At 36.7% G+C, this 12,169-nt stretch overlaps 1 protein-coding gene across 4 annotated transcripts in view; it reads left to right on the plus strand.

The window, feature by feature from the left end:
- The window catches only part of LOC127635716 (membrane-associated phosphatidylinositol transfer protein 2-like), a 75,293-nt gene that overhangs the window by 46,771 nt on the left and 16,353 nt on the right, over positions 1–12,169 (plus strand). For all 4 annotated transcript variants that reach the window (XM_052115941.1, XM_052115943.1, XM_052115942.1 and 1 more), the window contains exons 8-14: positions 788–886; positions 2,881–2,945; positions 6,222–6,466; positions 6,927–7,116; positions 7,825–7,944; positions 10,589–10,812; positions 10,909–11,087. In XM_052115941.1, the coding sequence (XP_051971901.1) occupies positions 788–886; positions 2,881–2,945; positions 6,222–6,466; positions 6,927–7,116; positions 7,825–7,944; positions 10,589–10,812; positions 10,909–11,087 (1,122 nt within the window). The remainder of the gene's footprint in view (positions 1–787; positions 887–2,880; positions 2,946–6,221; positions 6,467–6,926; positions 7,117–7,824; positions 7,945–10,588; positions 10,813–10,908; positions 11,088–12,169) is intronic.

The following is a 12,169-nucleotide window of genomic DNA, read 5'->3' on the forward strand; positions in this document are numbered from 1 at the left end:
CTCAAACCAGCCCGTCTGACACCAACAATCATGCCACAGTCAAAATCACTGAGATCAATTTTTTAACCATTCTGATGGTTGATGTGAACATTAACTGAAGCTCTTGACCCGTATCTGCATGATTTGTTTTTACATTACACTGCTGCCTCACGATTGGCTGAATAGGTAATCGCATGAATAAGCAGATGTACAGGTGTACCTAATAAAGTGGCCGGTGAGTGTGTATATACTTAATCAAATATCAAATAAATCTAATAAATAAAAGTGATACTGCTTTGCAGGAGCAATGTTAAAGGGATAGTTCACCCAAAAAGTTAATCTATCCTCAAGTTGTTCCAAACCTGTATTAATAATGATTGTGACTATGAAGCTTCGTAAACACATGGAAACATCATAAAATTCCTCAAGAACTTTTTAGAATAATCTTTTTAAAAATCCCACGGTCCCACCAAAACCAATCCCACGGTCCCATGGTCATAGACAACCTTGAAAATTACAGAATTTTAAAATGGTGTTTTTCAGGCCTGGTCAATAGTCATTAAGTCTATAATTTCCCAAGAAGTCATGGATTTTTCCATAGTTACAATTCTTTTCCTAGTTATGTTGAGCTCTAAAATGTTTAGGTGGCTCAAATGTTTATACAATGATCATTAAAGACCCTTACATGATTTCTAAATCACAAATGATGTTGGTGTGACCAAAAGGTGTGAGACCCCTCAGAACCTCAGTTTAAAAACATATTTATGAATATGTGATTTTCACTAAAAGCTGACGACTCATTTTACAGAGGACCTTTCTGACAACGAGGACATCTTTGCCAAGGAGATCACGAAATGGAGCTCTAACGACCTGATGGATAAAATCGAGACAGCGGAGGAAGCCCAGGGTATGTGTGACATCATTACTGTAGGACTATTTTTTGCACTGGGACTAATGATACACAAGATTTTTATGATGCTTTGTGGTAGAGCGGGTCGGCCACTAATCACAGGATTGGTGGTTCGAATCCCGGCCCACATGACTCCACATGCCGAAGTGTCCCAATGGCAGGCTAGCTCCTCGTATGAATGGGTGAATGTGTCACAGTGTAAAGTGCTTTGAATACCGTTAAGGTTAAAAAGGCACTATATAAGTGCAGGCCATTTACCGTATAACTGTGCTGTCGCACTTTAAAACAGGATCCTGCCCATGTTACTGTCAGAATTAATCTCCCGGCATCTTTCCGTCTGGGTTGAGGAAGGTGGTGGTCTGTTTTCACATCTTTAATAGGATTATTCCTATTAAAAAGCCCTGTTGTTATAAAGCCCTGTTGACTCTGTGGGGTTTAGAGAAGTAATAACAAAGAATTTCAAGCTGTTAATGAGATGAGAACTCAGTAAGGACAGAACCTTCTGGCTATATAGATTTAGCGCTGATAAAGACCAGGTGACAGTCAATGTCAAACACTGGCTGCTGTACAGTTTGCACATTGACATTTATCTTAACATTTATATTTTTGCTGTGAAATTGCTTACACTTTTATTTATTTTTTTGAGTTTTCCCCAATTAGAGAGAACAACACTTCGACCAAACATCCATTGTAGCCAAATAGATTCAAAATGTTTAATGCAAGAAGTAAAATACATTCAAATGTTAATTTAAAGTAAGGCGTGTTTATAACACTGTTTTTCCCTAAATGACCAGAATAAGTTGTTCACCACCAATATAACAAAACATGGTAATACACCACAATATATATTTATTTTACTTAAACATTAATATATTTATGTCATTTAAATGCAAGCCAAAGACTTAAATGATTATGCAAACAAATAACTGATTCAGAGTTTCAAATAGATGCATTGAATTAGGGATGCATCGATATCACTTTTTTCTCTTCCGATATCGGAAATCTCAGTATCGGCCGATCCGATACAAATGTTGTTTTTTTTATAATCGTAATATATCTCAATTGTGCACCTTTAACTTTCAAACCCTCATGCTTTTATTTTGACATTCTGAACTCTCCAGGAAGCCCTGTATGTGTCTGTTTGTAGGCAAGTTCACAATAGTTTAATTTGCTGCTTATTCAAATAAAAAAAAATAAAAGCCCCTATGGTGCCGTTCTAAATGCATATAAGTTAACCGGACTATTGAGCATCTACATCTGAGATGTTATTCGTGAATAGCGCTCAAATATTGCGGACGGCATGAAGGCTAAAAATAGCGCGCGTGTGTGTGTGTGTGTAAACAGAGCAGCGCCATTCACTTATGCGTTGACACTGTGTGTGCATTTTATATATTTACTTATAAAACACAGCCTTTTGTGATTCACAGAGCTATCGCACGTCTTCAAGTGGCTTTGAATAAAATGCACGAGTCATATGAACCACTTTAATGATGTTTTTATGGTTCATTTACATTGTTTTTTGAGGTTGACAGTAACAAACATGACTAACACACAGTATCAGATTTGGATCAGGCTTGTCAGACTGATACCAGATCCGTCTAAAAGCCTCCGTATCGGAGCCGATACCGATCCAGGTATTGGACCGGTGCATCCCTACATTGAATAGCGTGAACAGATTTACTGAAATTCATCTTTTTAATTATTATTTATTAATACTAAATCAGAGATACTATTAAAACAACTCACATACGAGTCATAAATAAATGAGGAATGGCCATTTAACTAGACACATGACATGGTCATTAGAGGACTTGATGGCTAAATAAAAAGCTCATTAAAATCATTGCGATATTCAAGATCTAGCAAAATCATTGCATTCATATGCAGATTTCCACAGACTTTTAATACACCGTGTTTACTAAATAAACAATTGATGATCCAAAACATTACAAGAGTGCATTATTTTTAGATGTATTTCGTTGTATTTCTAGGTGACTTGTATCAAGAATCTGGGGTGGAGTTTTCTGGGACGGCCAGCGTGGACTGCCTCAATGAGGTATGTTACACTTATGCATCATTTCTATTAAGACATTTCCTCAACATAAACATTGCATATTTCCAAGATTAAATGATGACATTAGTGGATTTGTTGCTGTTGCATTATTAATGCAACTGCAGCAGGGAGAGATCAAATGCATTGATCTGTACTTGTGTTAATGGAACAAATATTCTGCACATGCCAAGAGCAGCTACACTGCTTTAATGCTGATGAAAACAACAGCATCAAAGCTTCTCTATGTTATGCAATAGCTCTCACAGTCATGTGTCAGTCAGACTGTACAGTTTTGTTTATACACCTTTTGTGTACTCTTGATGAAGAATAGCTATCAACATTGCCAGAAAATACTGCTCTTTAGCCTGTTTAGGCTATTGGCCTGAACCACCAAACTAAGTTTCTTTTAATTTGCTGTGGTCGCATAAGAACAGTAAAATAAGGTAAAATCAAGCACCAGCACTGAAAAAGCGTTTTTTGTTCATTAGTAAATGAAAGAAATATGCAAATGCCTCAACATCTCGTGCATGATTGCCGCATTGTCAGTTTAACTCTTAAATGGATGGTTGTTTTGGCAAACATTATTACTTTGGGTCTTAAAGGACTTGCAATTATATCTTTAAAAATGGATCTACAAAAATGCCCAGAAAGTGTAAAAAGCATTTTTAAGACAATTAGAAAATAGAATAGATTATTCTATTATATTCTAGAATAGTTATATTTTTAGAGTTTTATTTTTCATATATCAAAGAGATGATGCAACAAATGATAGAACGATATATATATATTTTTTATTATTATTGTTTGGTAATGGAGTACTAAAGAAGTGGTATGAAGTAAAGCAGGTGGAATGGGTCACTAAAGACCCGATGTATGCATTTAAAAATGCGAGTCGAGACCATTCGTTCCATTTGTTGTTATGTCAAGCTTTTCTTTTTTCTTTTTTAAGAATGAGTTCAGACTGAACGCCCCTTAATGTGTCCGTTGTTTCCATCACATCATAATTACAACACATCTTACACATCGCATCACATCTTAATTCCAACCACCAATTGAGATCATAAGTAGGAACGTTCCAGAAGGTCTTAAAGACAACATCAGCATGTAGTCAACTTCGAAGGCCATGGAAGAGAGTTGAAGGCCTTTTGTGTTTCATGTCAGTGCTCTTTAACTCTGGTCCACAGAGACCCAGGTCCATGCGAGGCTCCACCCTCCATAAGCGTAGCCGTAGAACACGCAGACGCCCAGCTGTGAGTCACAATGTCTAAACTGTCAGTTTAGGACCATTAGTGATTTAGAGCCCTGTCAGAAAACATGTAGAGTTGAAGTCGTCTTCCTGTGTCGTGGGAGTTGCTGATAGAGATTGTGTTTGAATAGAGTTCATCTGATACAGTATTTACCCTGATCTTACCTCTGATTGTGATGTCATAAATGTTCATTTGCATAGTGGACACTTTGACTAGTAGTGTGTGGCTTGGAGGTTTTTCCATGTGCATCATGGAATAATCTCCATCTAAAGGCTGTAACAGTGACCACACACTTCCATAGTAACTACATCTGACAAAATAAAAAAAGAACACCATTAAATTACGGCTGGGTGATATGGCTACAATAGTTTTACATTGATATTTTTAAGCTTATTGACGATATTCAATATACGTCTCGATATTTATGTATTTGCTCTAAAATTACATTAAACTTTTTTTTTAATCAAAGGAACTACCATTTCTATCAATCAGCCTTTGTAGTCAAGTAGATAAAAAATATAATGCTTGAAATAAAAAATTATGGTTTTCACTAAATTACGCAAAAACAACATGTAATCATTTTTATTTAGATGCGTTAATGCAACAACATTTGCCTACATATATTTGTACTCACTTTTTAAAAAAGAAGGTCGTTCACTTTTTGGAGACATGTTAAATTTTATTATTATACAATTATTATACTGAAATATTGTTTAATATTAATTATTATGAGGATTATATTTGTTTTGTACAATAACGATACATTTGTACTTACATATTTACTCCACCTTCACTCTGAGCTTTTATTTTGACAGAAAACTGAAAGTGTGTGAAATTATTCAGTTGGGCAGTGTTTCTCATGACAAATCTGTTGAAGCGCTGTCACATGATCCTTTTCTGTGATATCATGTTCAGTTTTTAGATTTGTATAATTTTGTAGCACTTCCAAATGTTTGCAGTTGCCCTAGTGCATGAATATGCAGTATATTTGCTTTCACAATGCACACGAACCCCTCTGAGAACGCTAAAACAGCATATCATTAGAACACTTGTTCAATCTGAAGCACACAGATACCATCTATACATTGAATTAAAATGCAGCCAATTGCGGTTTAGTAGTCACAAATGACAATATTGTCAAATACCAGAAGGATCATGAAATGAGTCACTCTTTTAGAAATATTGTGGCCAAATAAAAGTGCACTACAATCATTACGATATTCACAATATTGCTTAATTTTATAGCAAACTTGATAAATCACCAGTCCTACATTTCAAGTAGATTTAGTAGATTTCTGAAGATATACGATAGCTTTGTGTGAGGAACAGACCAGTAATAAAAAGTCATTATTTAATAATCTTGCCGTGGGGACCTGGGTAGCTTGGCGAGTAAATGCACTGACTACCACCTCTGTAGTTACCAGTTCGAATCTAGGGCATGCTGAGTGTCTCCAGCCAGGTCTCCTAAGCAACCAAAATTGGCCCGGTTGCTAAGGAGGGTAGAGTCACATGGGTAACCTCCTCATGTTCGCTGTAATGTGGTTCGCTCTTGGTGGGGCACGTGGCGAGTTGTGCGTGGATTCCGCAGTGGATGTCGTGAAGTCTCCACGGTAACACGCTCAACAAGCCACTTGATAAGATGCGCGGGTTGACACTTTTGAATTCTGCATGAAAGGTAGACTTGAAATGTAGCGCATGACTCGTATGGACTAGTTTTTATTCAAGTTTTATTTATTCATGTTCATTCATTTTGGAGCTGTAGTCACTATGAACTTTTGTCGTATGAAAAAGCTGCATAAAGACATTTTAATGTGTCGTTGAACAGTTCTTTTAACTGTTCCTCATAAAAGGTCTGTCTTGAAAAGTTTATTGCAAAAAATCATTTTGTGAATGGGATTTTACCTTCGGAACCCTACCCTTGCAGTCTGTATCTGTTTATTAATAGCTGTCATTCATAATTGCATGTTGTCATGAGTGTTTGTGTGGATGTATGTGAAATGCAGCAGAAACAGCAATTTAAATGTCTCCTCAGGATTGCTCGTCACAGCAGTGTTTACAACCCTCCAAAATCCACGTCCTCATCCTTGTCCTGCATGGTGGAAACATCCTAGACACGGGCATCGGTGACCAGAACGGCAAGCAGTGTGATGTCAACACCATCAGCACCGCGTTTGATGCTGTGATGAGGGTTCATTATCCAAACGCTTTGAGCCGCATTGCCATTCGCATGGTGCCGTGTCCGGCGGTGTGTGTGGAGGCTTTCTCTCTGGTCTCAAAGTGAGTATAAAAACAAACAAACACACACACATGCAACTTGATCCAAAGCCTTGCCAGTAAGTAGCAGTAGCAGTGGAAATAGCTCATTTAAGTAGCAACACTACTATCATAATTACGTTTTTGGTAGCTCAGCTGTAGTTTTCAGATTTCCAACAAATAGTGGTTTATTTAAATAATGGTTAATCTACACTAAAATCAAATTAAAGGACCAACAAAACAGTCAGATCTGTTCTATACTATTCTGAACATAGCCCAAGACTGACTGTTTTTCTACTTAGAAACTGTAGCTTGCCTATCTACGAGCTACTCGTTTAAAAAATAGCTTTCCCAACATTTGTTGGTATCTCAAACCTGTCAACTAATCTTAATACTGTACATCTATTTTTACATTCAGTGTTTTAAATTGCTTCTGTCTGGTAATAACCCAGCATGCTCTCTGTTCTGTGTGTCCTTGACACAGTTTGAGTCCGTACAGCTATGATGAGGGCTGTTTGTCCAACAGTCAGGATCACATCCCTCTGGCCGCCCTGCCCCTATTGGCCACCTCTGCGCCACAGTACCAAGACGCCGTGGCTACGGTCATAGTGCGAGCCAATCAGGTCTACGGTGACTTCATCAAATCCCTGGAGGGGGCCACTTTCACAGGCCAAGTCAGTGGATTGGGTTTATTTTTGTTTTCATTGGAATTTTTCTTTTCGATGAATTGGTCAAAATGGTTCTCAAATCTTTCTAAATGATTCATTAGCCAATCTGTCTGAATAAAAATTATTGTAAAATTATTTCACTTCCAGTTACCAGAGAAAGGTCTGGAATGGTCATGGAAATTAAACGGATGGGTATCCTGTCTCAAAGACAATAGTGAATGAAAAACTTTGATTATTTCTCAAATGTTCCTGGTCTTACTTGGCATGTAAACGTAAAAAGAAATGTTTTAATTGAACAATCTTTTATTTAAGTCAACATGCCATTTTGCTTCCGTAATGTGAAATATTTCCGAAATAAAATAAGGGCTTGGATTTGAAGCTGAGGGGTTGAAAAATAAAAGGGCTTGGTGATGTCAGACAAAAAGGAAAGTCATTAAAGACTTTTGATTTCAAAAATGTTATACACCTATTTAGAACAAAATGTGCAATAAGAATGTAAAAGGGGATAATTTAAAAATCATGTTCAATTTAACTAATAGTGCCATAGCGTAGCAATCAACGTCCCATTCAAATTAAGATGGGTAAATCAAGTCTTCCTTACATTAACACTACTGAATATTCAGATTTACTCTGAAATGCATCACAATACAAAAGTTCAATTGACATTCTTACCAGCATATATGAATATAATGTATTGATGTGACATGCGTGCAGGTGTGTCTGATTGGTGACTGTGTTGGAGGGATTCTGGGATTTGATGCTCTCTGTAGCAGTAACATTACAGTGTCAGAGAGTCAGAACAGCAGCCGACGGGGCAGTATAGTCAGCGTACAGGTGGGAACACACACACACACACACACACACACATGTGCCTGCCTGATCATCCTCATAATGATTTATGAACCCTCTTAATAAATTACAACATAAAATAAATGTATTTATTTGTCTTTTATCTTATTTCAACTGACTTCCTGTGTTATTGTTGTTATTCAAGGGGTAATTTTCAACACTTGTTGCATTTTTCACCCTGAAGTACACTAACAAAGTTAATCAAAGTTTATTTCACCAAAAAATTTAGTTTTTCATGATAATTTCTCACCCTTTCTTTGACCCTTACAATTCTATATTGTTTTTGCTTTTGTACATTTACGACTTGTATATGTAAATGAACTGTGTCATGATTGGCCTACGCTCTTTCATTCATCATTAGGGTCATATGCCAATGATATGCTTATGGTTGTGACGTCAATCCAACAACGGTTTCTTGATGACATGTTTTTGATTGTGTTTTTTCAATTATGAATGTGCGCGTGTGTTTGATTAATCGCTCCATCTTTAAATAATTTGAGCAATTTGATTGTCATTTGTGCGTTTGTTTGCCTTGGTCAACAGTGAAACTGCTCCTCTCACCTAGGGTTGTGCCGATGGACGATATCATCGTCCATCGTGATGGCTGACCAACATCACGATGTAGAGCCACCATCGTGATGCCACGCCCCCTTTTGCGAGTCTTGCTAGTGTGACTCACTAATCCTAGTCTCTTCTATAGTTAACCTAAAAACTTTGCAGGGATTGCTCTGTAAATTAAATTGAGAATATAACTAATGCATATATGCTATTTTAAATACTGTAGTTTATGCCAGAGACGTGACGTGTTAGTCTGTGAAAATACCGTGTCAGGCAGGCTACACAAATATTGATCTTGACATTGTTAGCTTCTTGTCTTTTTTTTACGTCTTACACTGTACATTTAGATTAAAATATTTTATGTTGTAGGCTACAAGAAAATAGCCTTTATTAATTAATTATTAGTAGTTGTAGTGTCTCAGAAAATCTTGCTCATTGTCACATACTCTTGTATACACTGAAGCGGCAGTTTTAGATAAACCCAGACCAGCGAACGTCAAATAACTTTGGTCTGGTTAATACTTTTAAAGAAAAATTTCCTTGGCCATAAATCCATAATGTCAAATCAAATGAAAGGAACAAGGTGAATATGAATAGCACACATTTATTAAAACATAGAAGAACAACAAATAAAGAACAAGAAAACGGAACAACACTCAGACCGAAACTCGGCATTAACATTTCACTTATAATTAGCAGCACAATTAACTTCAGCACAGGCTACAAAATAAATTGTTATTGAAATATTGTAAAGTGGTCATATGAACTGCACAAATGAACGTTTAAAAAATAATATGCAAAATCGAATAGCTCCGCAACGGATGGCGAAAAATGCGTAAAGGAGTCTAATATCTTTCACCATAGACCATGTTTAAATTTCGATGTTTCTGGCCAGAAATACCAACATATTCACTTTATCTGGTTTTAATAAGCTGCGGATTGGAGTAACTACACTACCCGCTGTGCTGAAGACCCGCTCTGATGGAGTACTGGTAGCACATATGCACAGATATTTCCGTGCTAATCTTGCCATGAACGGAAACATTTTGTCGTTCGTTTTCCACCAAGTCAGCGGGTCCTGTTCCCCATCAATGGCCATTTCCTGCAGGTACATGGTCATTTCTGCCTCGACCTTTTGCTCATCAGTGAGTAAAATAACAAAATTATAGTTTTTAAGTGGAAAATAGTATTTATGTAAAGAGATATATTAAAATAAAAAGTGCACAACTCTTCTTAAGTGAAAGCTAAAAAAAAAAAATGCTTCACGTGTCGTGCAACCTACTGATAAAGCGCTGACGAGTCATTAGTTGGGTTAGTAAAATAACGAAATTATAATTTTTCATATAATTTTTGAAAATTATATAATTCACCCCCCGCCCCACCGACGATATCATCGTCCATCGCGATGTTTTACTGTCAACATCATCAACTGCCAATTTAGGGGACATCGCCCAACCCTACTCTCACCAAAATCTTAGTTTCTGCTACAACTCAATGCTTTGGATGGTGCTTTGGATACATTACATTGTTAAAGGAATAGTTCATCCAAAAATGAAAGTTCTGTCATTATTTAAAGTGATCCATGACAGGGCGGAGGGTGTGGCTGGGTGGTTATTCTACACACCCTTACCTTATCCCTTATCAGGCTAATTAAGCCTCCGAGGGGGATAAAGGCTGACTGCGGATGGTGGTGCAAGAGAGAGAGATCGTTTACTGGCAGCTGCTCCTGCTTTTGTTTAAGTTAATCATTAAAACTATTATTTATCGTAAACAATCTCTCTCTCGCACCACCATCCGCAGTCGGCCTTTATCCCCCTCGGAGGCTTAATTAACCTGATAAGGGACCAGGTGTGTAGAATCACCACCCAGCCCCGCCCTGTCACATGTAGCACTTCAGAAGTGATCCCCTAACCTAACTACAAAATTAATCGTTTCAATAAATAATCTGAGCAGACTTTTTTTATTATATTGATTCATTAGAGGTGAATTCAGGCCACTTTTTTCCAGTCACCTTGATCACAAAAAGTGGCCCAGTTTACCTGAATTCACTCTTGATTGACTTTCTCTGCAGGACAACGATTTGTTATCACCAGGGATCATAATTAACAGCACTCACTGCTCAGGATCAGGTTCAGGATTGTCTCTGGAGGGCAGCCGTCATCTCAGTCGCAGTAATATAGACATTCCACGCTGCAGCGGCCCTGATGACCCCAAAAAACAGCTGCCACGAAAACGCAGCGACTCTTCAACTTACGAGCTGGACACCATCAAACAGCACCAGGCCTTCCTGACCAGGTGACTCCCAATCAAATCTTATGTTTGATAATGTAGTAATAATATAAGTAATGTAGAACATAATGTAAATTGTTTACTGTATATGTGTTTACATAGTCTGCACTCCAGCGTTTTGCGGAACGATCCGGGATCGCGGCGGTCCAGCGGCAGTACCATGCTGGAGGGTGGCGGCGCTCTGGGCAAGTTCGACTTTGAAGTGGCTGACTTCTTCCTCTTTGGCTCTCCGCTGGGTCTGGTCCTTGCGCTGAGGAAGACTGTGGTTCCTTCTCTAGATGGTACATTAACCTCTAGTAATCTCATTACAATACTTCTGAAATCTTCTGAAAACAAAAAGTGTAGATTTGATGCCAAAAGGTCATTTAAAGTGTAACATGATTACTTGGGGTGTACCGTATAATCTACATTTTGTATTCTGTTATTGCTACAAAGTCCAAATCTCTCCACAAATAGGCTGACGTCTTTTAAAAGGCTTTACACATTAATCCTGAAAGGAATTTAAATCAGTTGGCCTGGTGGGCTGCTAGCAGATTAAGAGATTGTTTTAAAGGGCTGCTTTCACAGGGGAAATGAACAGTATGCTTATGGGTTATTCCATAAAAATCTGTCATGTAGAGCTCAACCAAAACAAACACAAGGATGGCTGAATAACTGAACATGTTGAACAGAGGACTAAAGACTTTACTGCTGCAGTACCAACACCAACTTTCTTTTAGTTATTTTATAGCAAACATTTGCAGATACATTTTTTTCTTTGCTGTCAAATATTTAATTTAATGTTGCTTTTTGTTTGTGCTATTATTAATGAAACTAAATTAAATGTATTCATTAACTGAAATCCTTTGATGTAAAAAAACCGAAACCAATAACAAATTGAAATCATTTTCATTAACTCAAATTCTTTGTTGTAAAATAGGAATCCGAAAAACAAACTGACAAAATAACTAAAACAAAATGAAAATATTTTAATTAATTGAAAAGTTGCCTCTACATATTAAATCCTCTTTAACTCTTGATTATTATAAATTTGAATTAATTCTAAAAAGAATTAAAATAAATGCAAGTGTAGCATTGTTACTTTTATTGTATTGTTTTATTGTCTTTTCATAAAAACAAAAACGAAAACTAACAAAAACAAAATGAAACATTTTTCATGTATTGAAATCCTTTGTTTAAAAAACTAAAAAAATAAACCGAAAACTAACAAAAAATAACGAACGAAACTCAAAAATAATGAAAACAAAATTGAAACATTTTCAAGAATTGAAATCCTTTGTTGTAAAAAAACGAAACCAAAAAGAATATGAAAACATTTTAATTAACTGAAATCCTTTGTTGTAAAAAAACGAAACCAAAAAGA

The sequence above is a fragment of the Xyrauchen texanus genome, chromosome 43 (assembly GCF_025860055.1).
Source record: "Xyrauchen texanus isolate HMW12.3.18 chromosome 43, RBS_HiC_50CHRs, whole genome shotgun sequence".
NCBI classification, from domain to species: domain Eukaryota; kingdom Metazoa; phylum Chordata; class Actinopteri; order Cypriniformes; family Catostomidae; genus Xyrauchen; species Xyrauchen texanus.